General features: G+C 40.1%; 1 protein-coding gene across 13 annotated transcripts in view; it reads left to right on the top strand.

Moving 5' to 3' along the window:
- Nucleotides 1-13,200, top strand: part of LOC109866952 (FERM domain-containing protein 4A) — a 192,940-nt gene that overhangs the window by 133,512 nt on the left and 46,228 nt on the right. For all 13 annotated transcript variants that reach the window (XM_031801194.1, XM_031801196.1, XM_031801198.1 and 10 more), the window contains exons 3-4: nt 2,159-2,253; nt 3,798-3,890. In XM_031801194.1, coding sequence (XP_031657054.1) covers nt 2,159-2,253; nt 3,798-3,890 — 188 coding nt within the window. The remainder of the gene's footprint in view (nt 1-2,158; nt 2,254-3,797; nt 3,891-13,200) is intronic.

The raw sequence follows: 13,200 nt of genomic DNA, 5'->3' as shown, positions 1-13,200 counted from the left end.
CTTGATATTGTGGTACAGTTCTCTACTTATTCCTGTGACTCTGCAGTAGATCGGATAGAGAGAGAATGCGCACCTGCACTGTCAGCAACACTTACACATCTGTCACTCTCAGATGACCCCCCCCCTCACCTCCATCAGTCACTCTCAGATGACCCCCCTTCACCCCCATCAGTCACTCTCAGATGACCCCCCTCACCTCCATCAGTCACTCTCAGATGACTCCCCCCCTCCCTCACCTCCATCTGTCACTCTCAGATGACCCCCCTTCACCCCCATCTGTCACTCTCAGATGACCCCCCTTCACCTCCATCTGTCACTCTCAGATGACTCCCCCCCTCACCTCCATCTGTCACTCTCAGATGACCCCCCTCACCTCCATCAGTCACTCTCAGACAACTCCCCTCCTCACCTCCATCTGTCACCCTCAGATGACTCCCCCCCTCACCTCCATCTGTCACTCTCAGATGACCCCCCCCACCTCCATCTGTCACTCTCAGATGACTCCCCCCCTCACCTCCATCTGTCACTCTCAGATGACCCCCCTCACCTCCATCAGTCACTCTCAGACAACTCCCCCCCTCACCTCCATCTGTCACTCTCAGACAACTACCCCCCTCACCTCCATCTGTCACTCTCAGACAACTCCCCCCCTCACCTCCATCTGTCACTCTCAGATGACCCCCCTCACCTCCATCAGTCACTCTCAGATGACCCCCCTCACCTCCATCTGTCACTCTCAGACAACTCCCCCCCTCACCTCCATCTGTCACTCTCAGACAACTACCCCCCTCACCTCCATCTGTCACTCTCAGACAACTCCCCCCCTCACCTCCATCAGTCACTCTCAGATGACTCCCCCCCTTCACCATCAGTCACTCTCAGATGACCCCCCTCACCTCCATCAGTCACTCTCAGACAACTCCCCCCCTCACCTCCATCTGTCACTCTCAGATGACCCCCCCCCCCACCTCCATCTGTCACTCTCAGATGACTCCCCCCCTCACCTCCATCTGTCACTCTCAGATGACCCCCCTCACCTCCATCAGTCACTCTCAGATGACCCCCCCCCCCTCACCTCCATCAGTCACACTCAGATGACTCCCCCCCTTCACCTCCATCAGTCACTCTCAGATGACCCCCCCACCTCCATCTGTCACTCTCAGATGACTCCCCCCCTCACCTCCATCTGTCACTGTCAGATGACTCCCCCCCTCACCTCCATCTGTCACTGTCAGATGACTCCCCCCCCTCACCCCCATCAGTCACTCTCAGATGACTCCCCCCCCTCACCTCCATCTGTCACTCTCAGACAACTCCCCCCCTCACCTCCATCTGTCACTCTCAGACAACTCGCCCCCTCACCTCCATCTGTCACTGTCAGATGACTCCCCCCCTCACCTCCATCTGTCACTGTCAGATGACTCCCCCCCTCACCTCCATCAGTCACTCTCAGATGACTCCCTCCTCACCTCCATCTGTCACTGTCAGATGACTCCCCCTCACCTCCATCTGTCACTGTCAGATGACTCCCCCTCACCTCCATCTGTCACTGTCAGATGACTCCCCCCTCACTTCCATCTGTCACTGTCAGATGACTCCCCCCTCACTTCCATCTGTCACTGTCAGATGACTCCCCCCCTCACCCCCATCTGTCACTCTCAGATGACCCCCCCCTCACTTCCATCTGTCACTGTCAGATGACTCCCCCCCTCACCCCCATCTGTCACTCTCAGATGACCCCCCCACCTCCATCTGTCACTCTCAGACGACTCCCCCCCTCACCTCCATCTGTCACTGTCAGATGACTCCCCCCCTCACCCCCATCTGTCACTCTCAGACAACCCCCCCACCTCCATTAGTCACTCTCAGACGACTCCCCCACTCACCTCCATCTGTCACTATCAGATGACTCCCCCCCTCACCCCCATCTGTCACTCTCAGACGACCCCCCCCCCCACCTCCATCTGTCACTCTCAGACGACCCCCCACCTCCAACAGTCACTCTCAGATGACCAATAGCTATTAGAATACACAGTCACACTCAGATTAACACATAACCTTTACATACACAAACAGAATCACACACACACACTCTGACTCCATACACACACACACCATATTAACCTACGTGTGTGTGTGTGTGTGTGTTTCCCTGTAGCCCAAACTGATGGCCAAGGACCTTTTGGATCTGGTGGCCTCCCACTTCAACCTGAAGGAGAAGGAATACTTTGGCATCTCCTACACCGATGAAACGTAAGTCCCTCTGGTTCACTACCATCACCATGGATGTAGTCCTGGGGATACACTACCATCACCATGGATGTAGTCCTGGTCCTGGGGATACACTACCATCACCATGGATGTAGTCCTGGTCCTGGGGATACACTACCATCACCATGGATGTAGTCCCGGTCCTGGGGATACACTACCATCACCATGGATGTAGTCCTGGTCCTGGGGATACACTACCATCACCATGGATGTAGTCCTGGTCCTGGAGATACACTACCATCACCATGGATGTAGTCCTGGAGATATACTACCATCACCATGGATGTAGTCCTGGAGATACACTACCATCACCATGGATGTAGTCCTGGGGATACACTACCATCACCATGGATGTAGTCCTGGTCCTGGGGATACACTACCATCACCATGGATGTAGTCCTGGTCCTGGGGATACACTACCATCACCATGGATGTAGTCCTGGAGATACACTACCATCACCATGGATGTAGTCCTGGTCCTGGGGATATATGTGATGTGCAGGGTTTTGTTCCAGCCCAGCACTTACACATCTCGAATGGGATGTAACTACACCGTAGCCTGTTTATCATATACTGAGAAATGTATGTTTAAAATGTAAGGATGACATTTTATGTTATTTTGAGATGGGGATCTGAGCCCAGAGGATGACAGATGAAAGTATTATTATAAACTGGGTGGTTTGAACCCTGAATGCTGATTGGCTGAAAGCCTTGGTATAACAGACCGTATACCACGGTTATGACATAACCTTTATTTTTACTGCTCTAATTATGTTGGTAACCAGTTTATAATAGCAATAAGGCACCTCAGGGGTTTGTGGTGTATGGCCAATATACCACGGCTAAGGGCAATGTCCAGGCAATCCGCGTTGTGTCGTGCGTAAGAACAGCCCTTACCCGTGGTATATTGGCCAAAAACCACACCCCCTCGGGCCTTATTGCATTTCAGTTGAATGCATTCTGACCAGGTATCCCTCTTTCCCTTTCCTTATTGCTTAAATATAGAACTTTTATTTCCAGTCATACACTCTTGTCCCAGCCTGCTATTCCCTAGAATACTGTTGGTTATTGATTTACGTAGAGGCTGACAGTCTGTGGTATTCTATACCTCTTGATATATATTATACCATTCCACTGTTTCCGCTCCAGCCAATACCACAAGCCCGTCCTCCCCAATTAAGGTGCTACCAACCTCCTGTGACAAAGACACACCCCAGTTCTGTCTCTCTGTTTCTCTGCCAGTCCCTCAGTTCTATGATGTAGATTGGTTGTTTCTGTGTCTGAGAGCAGAAAGAGCTGCATGTTGCCCATAACACCATGCAGGGTTACCAGGGTGACAAGCTGCCTCTGCAGTTTTCATCCCTGTCAGAGAGAAAGAAAGAGAGAGGATGGGTAGAGTGTGAAGCGCAGGGAGCTAGGCTGTACTATTCATTATTGAATCAGTCAGTTCTGTAGTGTACTGAGTTTGTCTCCTCATTGGTTGGGTGTGCAGTATGCTGACATTCGATTGGTTGTTGTGTCTCCAGGGGTCATTTCAGCTGGCTGCAGTTGGACCGAAGGGTTCTAGAACACGAGTTCCCCAAGAAGTCTGGACCCATCGTACTGTACTTCTGTGTCAGGTATGGTCACATCATAGAAAAACACACATGATCAGCGCTCCTACATGTACATACAGTACACAGCCTCCAGCAGGAAACACAGACATGCCCCCTAGTCAGACAGATGTCTGCACACTACCTTAACTCTGTGAAGAAGGCCGATAATAACATTATTATACTGTAAGAGAACACCAGTCATATTTCAGTAATAGTTGTCTAGCTATTTATCATGCATGATGTTCAGTGTGTCTGTGTGTGTCTGTGTGTGTCAGATATATAAGAGGATGTCTCCCTGTAAAGTGGAGCTGCAGCTGTGATCTGACCTGTAGTAGCAGGGTTCTAACCCCACTCCTTTCTCCTGCCAGTCCCTTTGTACTGCTCTGACAATGGCTGCTCTCTTACATAACACACATCCTGAGTGAGTGTCTGTGTGTGTCTGTTTGTGTGTGTGTGTGTGTGTGTGTGTGTGTGTGTGTGTGTGTGTGTGTGTGTGTGTGTGTGTGTGTGTGTGTGTGTGTGTGTATGTGTGTGTGTGTGTGTGTGTGTGTGTGTGTGTGTGTGTGTGTGTGTGTGTGTGTGTGTGTGTGTGTGTGTGTGTGGTGTGCATGTGTGTGTGTGTGCATGTTTGTGTCTACATGAAGTCATTGTAGTTGGAAGAAAGGGTACAGGATCTGAAGATAATGTGTCTGACCTTTCTTTGCACCTGTGGAAACGCTATACACACACACACACACACACACACACACCGTGCTGAATAGTGTTGGTCAGTACTTTAAAGATCCCTATGATGACATATAGGCTCTAGGGACTTGTCATTCCTTTGCAATGTACATAGCAACCTGCATTGGTGACACAACGGATGAATGGTTGTTTGTACTGATTGGCATTAACGATAAGTGTCTCCAAAATGGTGTGCGGTAATGACGTCATTTCAACCTACCATAATAGTTTTGATGTGTATGGATATTGTATTGTTGCATGGGGTGTATTGTTCACGTAACAGATCACTATCAAATACATGGCCTTGTGTTCAGGGTAAGCCATCAGTGCGCATACAATAGAATGACTATTGTGATTACTTCTGTTATAGCCAGCCACTAATAACATATCCAGTCACTCCACATTCCCACACACAAATACACACACGCATTGAAATGCTTATTAATACAATGCATTTATACACACCACACACTCACACACACATCCTGATACACAGTTAAACACAGAGACAGACTGATGAAACTGCAATCAGTCTAAATGTCAGAGCTGAATCCATTATCAGACTTCCCTGCCAGAGCATCCCAGTGTGAGTGTGTGAGTGTGAGTGTGTGTTTGTGTGTGTGCTTTCATGCTTGCATGCTTGTGTGCACGGTGCTTGTGCATTGGTTTCATAGCATGTGTGTGCATGTTTTGGAAACAGTAGCTGTAACAACGACCCATCTCTCTATATATAGACTACATTATACTGTTACAGTAGCTCCCATCTCTCTATATATAGACTACATTATACTGTTAGTGCTCCCATCTCTCTATATATAGACTACATTATACTGTTACAGTAGCTCCCATCTCTCTATATATAGACTACATTATACTGTTCCCATCTCTCTATATATAGACTACATTATAATGTTACAGTAGCTCCCATCTCTCTATATATAGACTACATTATACTGTTACAGTAGCTCCCATCTCTCTATATATAGACTACAGTATACTGTTCCCATCTCTCTATATATAGACTACATTATACTGTTACAGTAGCTCCCATCTCTCTATATATAGACTACATTATACTGTTACAGTAGCTCCCATCTCTCTATATATAGACTACATTATACTGTTACAGTAGCTCCCATCTCTCTATATATAGACTACATTATACTGTTACACTAACTCCCATCTCTCTATATATAGACTACATTATACTGTTACAGTAGCTCACATCTCTCTATATATAGACTACATTATACTGTTACAGTGTTCCCATCTCTCTATATATAGACTACATTATACTGTTACAGTAGCTCCCATCTCTCTATATATAGACTACATTATACTGTTACAGTAGCTCCCATCTCTCTATATATAGACTACATTATACTGTTAGTGCTCCCATCTCTCTATATATAGACTACATTATACTGTTACAGTAGCTCCCATCTCTCTATATATAGACTACATTATACTGTTACAGTAGCTCCCATCTCTCTATATATAGACTACATTATACTGTTACAGTAGCTCCCATCTCTCTATATATAGACTACATTATACTGTTAGTGCTCCCATCTCTCTATATATAGACTACATTATACTGTTAGTGCTCCCATCTCTCTATATATAGACTACATTATACTGTTACAGTAACTCCCATCTCTCTATATATAGACTACATTATACTGTTACAGTAGCTCCCATCTCTCTATATATAGACTACATTATACTGTTACAGTAGCTCCCATCTCTCTATATATAGACTACATTATACTGTTACAGTAGCTCCCATCTCTCTATATATAGACTACATTATACTGTTACAGTAGCTCCCATCTCTCTATATATAGACTACATTATACTGTTAGTGCTCCCATCTCTCTATATATAGACTACATTATACTGTTACAGTAGCTCCCATCTCTCTATATATAGACAACATTATACTGTTACAGTAGCTCCCATCTCTCTATATATATACTACATTACACTGTTACAGTAGCTCCCATCTCTCTATATATAGACTACATTATACTGTTACAGTAGCTCCCATCTCTCTATATATAGGCTACATTATACTGTCACATTGTTCCCATCTCTCTATATATAGACTACATTATACTGTTACAGTAGCTCCCATCTCTCTATATATAGACTACATTATACTGTTACAGTGTTCCCATCTCTCTATATATAGACTACATTATACTGTTACAGTAGCTCCCATCTCTCTATATATAGACTACAGTATACTGTTACAGTAGCTCCCATCTCTCTATATATAGACTACATTATACTGTTACAGTAGCTCCCATCTCTCTATATATAGACTACATTATACTGTTACAGTAGCTCCCATCTCTCTATATATAGACTACATTATACTGTTACAGTAGCTCCCATCTCTCTATATATAGACTACATTATACTGTTACAGTAGCTCCCATCTCTCTATATATAGACTACATTATACTGTTAGTGCTCCCATCTCTCTATATATAGACTACATTATACTGTTACAGTAACTCCCATCTCTCTATATATAGACTACATTATACTGTTACAGTAGCTCCCATCTCTCTATATATAGACTACATTATACTGTTACAGTAGCTCCCATCTCTCTATATATAGACTACATTATACTGTTACAGTAGCTCCCATCTCTCTATATATAGACTACATTATACTGTTACAGTAGCTCCCATCTCTCTATATATAGACTACATTATACTGTTAGTGCTCCCATCTCTCTATATATAGACTACATTATACTGTTACAGTAGCTCCCATCTCTTTATATATAGACAACATTATACTGTTACAGTAGCTCCCATCTCTCTATATATATACTACATTACACTGTTACAGTAGCTCCCATCTCTCTATATATAGACTACATTATACTGTTACAGTAGCTCCCATCTCTCTATATATAGGCTACATTATACTGTCACATTGTTCCCATCTCTCTATATATAGACTACATTATACTGTTACAGTAGCTCCCATCTCTCTATATATAGACTACATTATACTGTTACAGTGTTCCCATCTCTCTATATATAGACTACATTATACTGTTACAGTAGCTCCCATCTCTCTATATATAGACTACAGTATACTGTTACAGTAACTCCCATCTCTCTATATATAGACTACATTATACTGTTAGTGCTCCCATCTCTCTATATATAGACTACATTATACTGTTAGTGCTCCCATCTCTCTATATATAGACTACATTATACTGTTACAGTAGCTCCCATCTCTCTATATATAGACTACATTATACTGTTACAGTAACTCCCATCTCTCTATATATAGACTACATTATACTGTTACAGTAGCGCCCATCTCTCTATATATAGACTACATTATACTGTTAGTGCTCCCATCTCTCTATATATAGACTACATTATACTGTTAGTGCTCCCATCTCTCTATATATAGACTACATTATACTGTTACAGTAGCTCCCATCTCTCTATATATAGACTACATTATACTGTTAGTGCTCCCATCTCTCTATATATAGACTACATTATACTGTTACAGTAGCTCCCATCTCTCTATATATAGACTACATTATACTGTTACAGTAACTCCCATCTCTCTATATATAGACTACATTATACTGTTACACTAGCTCCCATCTCTCTAAATATAGACTACATTATACTGTTAGTGCTCCCATCTCTCTATATATAGACTACATTATACTGTTACAGTGTTCCCATTTCTCTATATATAGACTACATTATACTGTTACAGTAGCTCCCATCTCTCTATATATAGACTACATTATACGGTCACAGTGTTCCCATCTCTCTATATATAGACTACATTATACTGTTACAGTAGCTCCCATCTCTCTATATATAGACTACATTATACTGTTAATGCTCCCATCTCTCTATATATAGACTACATTAGACTGTTACAGTAGCTCCCATCTCTCTATATATAGACTACATTATACTGTTACAGTGTTCCCATCTCTCTATATATAGACTATATTATACTGTTCCCATCTCTCTATATATAGACTACATTATACTGTTACAGTGTTCAAATCTCTCTATATATAGACTACATTATACTGTTAGTGTTCCCATCTCTCTATATATAGACTACATTATACTGTTACAGTGTTCCCATCTCTCTATATATAGACTACATTATACTGTTACAGTGTTCCCATCTCTCTATATATAGACTACATTATACTGTTACAGTAGCTCCCATCTCTCTATATATAGACAACATTATACTGTTACAGTAGCTCCCATCTCTCTATATAGACTACATTATACTGTTCCCATCTCTCTATATATAGACTACATTATACTGTTACAGTGTTCCCATATCTCTATATATAGACTACATTATACTGTTCCCATCTCTCTCTATATAGACTACATTATACTGTTACAGCAGTGTTCCCATCTCTCTATATATAGACTACATTATACTGTTCCCATCTCTCTATATATAGACTACATTATACTGTTACAGTAGCTAACATCTCTCTATATATAGACTACATTATAGTGTTACAGTAGCTCCCATCTCTCTATATATAGACTACATTATAGTGTTACAGTAGCTCCCATCTCTCTATATATAGACTACATTATACTGTTACAGTGTTCCCATCTCTCTATATATAGACTACATTATACTGTTACAGTAGCTCCCATCTCTCTATATATAGACTACATTATACTGTTACAGTAGCTCCCATCTCTCTATATGTAGACTACATTATACTGTTACAGTAGCTCCCATCTCTCTATATATAGACTACATTATACTGTTACAGTAGCTCCCATCTCTCTATATATAGACTACATTATACTGTTACAGTAGCTCCCATCTCTCTATATGTAGACTACATTATACTGTTACAGTAGCTCCCATCTCTCTATATATAGACTACATTATACTGTTACAGTAGCGCCCATCTCTCTATATATAGACTACATTATACTGTTAGTGCTCCCATCTCTCTATATATAGACTACATTATACTGTTAGTGCTCCCATCTCTCTATATATAGACTACATTATACTGTTACAGTAGCTCCCATCTCTCTATATATAGACTACATTATACTGTTAGTGCTCCCATCTCTCTATATATAGACTACATTATACTGTTACAGTAGCTCCCATCTCTCTATATATAGACTACATTATACTGTTACAGTAACTCCCATCTCTCTATATATAGACTACATTATACTGTTACACTAGCTCCCATCTCTCTAAATATAGACTACATTATACTGTTAGTGCTCCCATCTCTCTATATATAGACTACATTATACTGTTACAGTGTTCCCATTTCTCTATATATAGACTACATTATACTGTTACAGTAGCTCCCATCTCTCTATATATAGACTACATTATACGGTCACAGTGTTCCCATCTCTCTATATATAGACTACATTATACTGTTACAGTAGCTCCCATCTCTCTATATATAGACTACATTATACTGTTAATGCTCCCATCTCTCTATATATAGACTACATTAGACTGTTACAGTAGCTCCCATCTCTCTATATATAGACTACATTATACTGTTACAGTGTTCCCATCTCTCTATATATAGACTATATTATACTGTTCCCATCTCTCTATATATAGACTACATTATACTGTTACAGTGTTCAAATCTCTCTATATATAGACTACATTATACTGTTAGTGTTCCCATCTCTCTATATATAGACTACATTATACTGTTACAGTGTTCCCATCTCTCTATATATAGACTACATTATACTGTTACAGTGTTCCCATCTCTCTATATATAGACTACATTATACTGTTACAGTAGCTCCCATCTCTCTATATATAGACAACATTATACTGTTACAGTAGCTCCCATCTCTCTATATATAGACTACATTATACTGTTCCCATCTCTCTATATATAGACTACATTATACTGTTACAGTGTTCCCATATCTCTATATATAGACTACATTATACTGTTCCCATCTCTCTCTATATAGACTACATTATACTGTTACAGCAGTGTTCCCATCTCTCTATATATAGACTACATTATACTGTTCCCATCTCTCTATATATAGACTACATTATACTGTTACAGTAGCTAACATCTCTCTATATATAGACTACATTATAGTGTTACAGTAGCTCCCATCTCTCTATATATAGACTACATTATAGTGTTACAGTAGCTCCCATCTCTCTATATATAGACTACATTATACTGTTACAGTGTTCCCATCTCTCTATATATAGACTACATTATACTGTTACAGTAGCTCCCATCTCTCTATATATAGAATACATTATACTGTTACAGTAGCTCCCATCTCTCTATATGTAGACTACATTATACTGTTACAGTAGCTCCCATCTCTCTATATATAGACTACATTATACTGTTACAGTAGCTCCCATCTCTCTATATATAGACTACATTATACTGTTAGTGCTCCCATCTCTCTATATATAGACTACATTATACTGTTACAGTGTTCCCATTTCTCTATATATAGACTACATTATACTGTTACAGTAACTCCCATCTCTCTATATATAGACTACATTATACTGTTACAGTAGCTCCCATCTCTCTATATATAGACTACATTATACTGTTAGTGCTCCCATCTCTCTATATATAGACTACATTATACTGTTACAGTAGCTCCCATCTCTCTATATATAGACTACATTATACTGTTACAGTAGCTCCCATCTCTCTATATATAGACTACATTATACTGTTACAGTAACTCCCATCTCTCTATATATAGACTACATTATACTGTTACAGTAGCTCCCATCTCTCTATATATAGACTACATTATACTGTTAGTGCTCCCATCTCTCTATATATAGACTACATTATACTGTTACAGTAGCTCCCATCTCTCTATATATAGACTACATTATACTGTTACAGTAGCTCCCATCTCTCTATATATATACTACATTACACTGTTACAGTAGCTCCCATCTCTCTATATATAGACTACATTATACTGTTACAGTAGCTCCCATCTCTCTATATATAGGCTACATTATACTGTCACAGTGTTCCCATCTCTCTATATATAGACTACATTATACTGTTACAGTAGCTCCCATCTCTCTATATATAGACTACATTATACTGTTCCCATCTCTCTATATATAGACTACATTATACTGTTACAGTAGCTCCCATCTCTCTATATATAGACTACATTATACTGTTAGTGCTCCCATCTCTCTATATATAGACTACATTATACTGTTACAGTAACTCCCATCTCTCTATATATAGACTACATTATACTGTTACAGTAGCTCCCATCTCTCTATACATAGACTACATTATACTGTTAGTGCTCCCATCTCTCTATATATAGACTACATTATACTGTTACAGTAGCTCCCATCTCTCTATATATAGACTACATTATACTGTTACACTAGCTCCCATTTCTCTATATATAGACTACATTATACTGTTACAGTAGCTCCCATCTCTCTATATATAGACTACATTATACGGTCACAGTGTTCCCATCTCTCTATATATAGACTACATTATACTGTTACAGTAGCTCCCATCTCTCTATATATAGCCTACATTATACTGTTAGTGCTCCCATCTCTCTATATATAGACTACATTAGACTGTTACAGTAGCTCCCATCTCTCTATATATAGACTACATTATACTGTTACAGTGTTCCCATCTCTCTATATATAGACTACATTATACTGTTCCCATCTCTCTATATATAGACTATATTATACTGTTCCCATCTCTCTATATATAGACTACATTATACTGTTCCCATCTCTCTATATATAGACTACATTATACTGTTACAGTGTTCCCATCTCTCTATATATAGACTACATTATACTGTTCCCATCTCTCTCTATATAGACTACATTATACTGTTACAGCAGTGTTCCCATCTCTCTATATATAGACTACATTATACTGTTCCCATCTCTCTATATATAGACTACATTATACTGTTACAGTAGCTAACATCTCTCTATATATAGACTACATTATAGTGTTACAGTAGCTCCCATCTCTCTATATATAGACTACATTATAGTGTTACAGTAGCTCCCATCTCTCTATATATAGACTACATTATACTGTTACAGTGTTCCCATCTCTCTATATATAGACTACATTATACTGTTACAGTAGCTCCCATCTCTCTATATATAGACTACATTATACTGTTACAGTAGCTCCCATCTCTCTATATGTAGACTACATTATACTGTTACAGTAGCTCCCATCTCTCTATATATAGACTACATTATACTGTTACAGTAGCTCCCATCTCTCTATATATAGACTACATTATACTGTTAGTGCTCCCATCTCTCTATATATAGACTACATTATACTGTTACAGTGTTCCCATTTCTCTATATATAGACTACATTATACTGTTACAGTAACTCCCATCTCTCTATATATAGACTACATTATACTGTTACAGTAGCTCCCATCTCTCTATATATAGACTACATTATAGTGTTACAGTAGCTCCCATCTCTCTATATATAGACTACATTATACTGTTACAGTGTTCCCATCTCT

The sequence above is a fragment of the Oncorhynchus kisutch genome, linkage group LG22, assembly GCF_002021735.2.
Source record: "Oncorhynchus kisutch isolate 150728-3 linkage group LG22, Okis_V2, whole genome shotgun sequence".
Lineage (NCBI taxonomy): Eukaryota > Metazoa > Chordata > Actinopteri > Salmoniformes > Salmonidae > Oncorhynchus > Oncorhynchus kisutch.
Note: the sequence above shows the minus strand (reverse complement) of the source record. Positions and strands in the feature narration are given on the sequence as shown.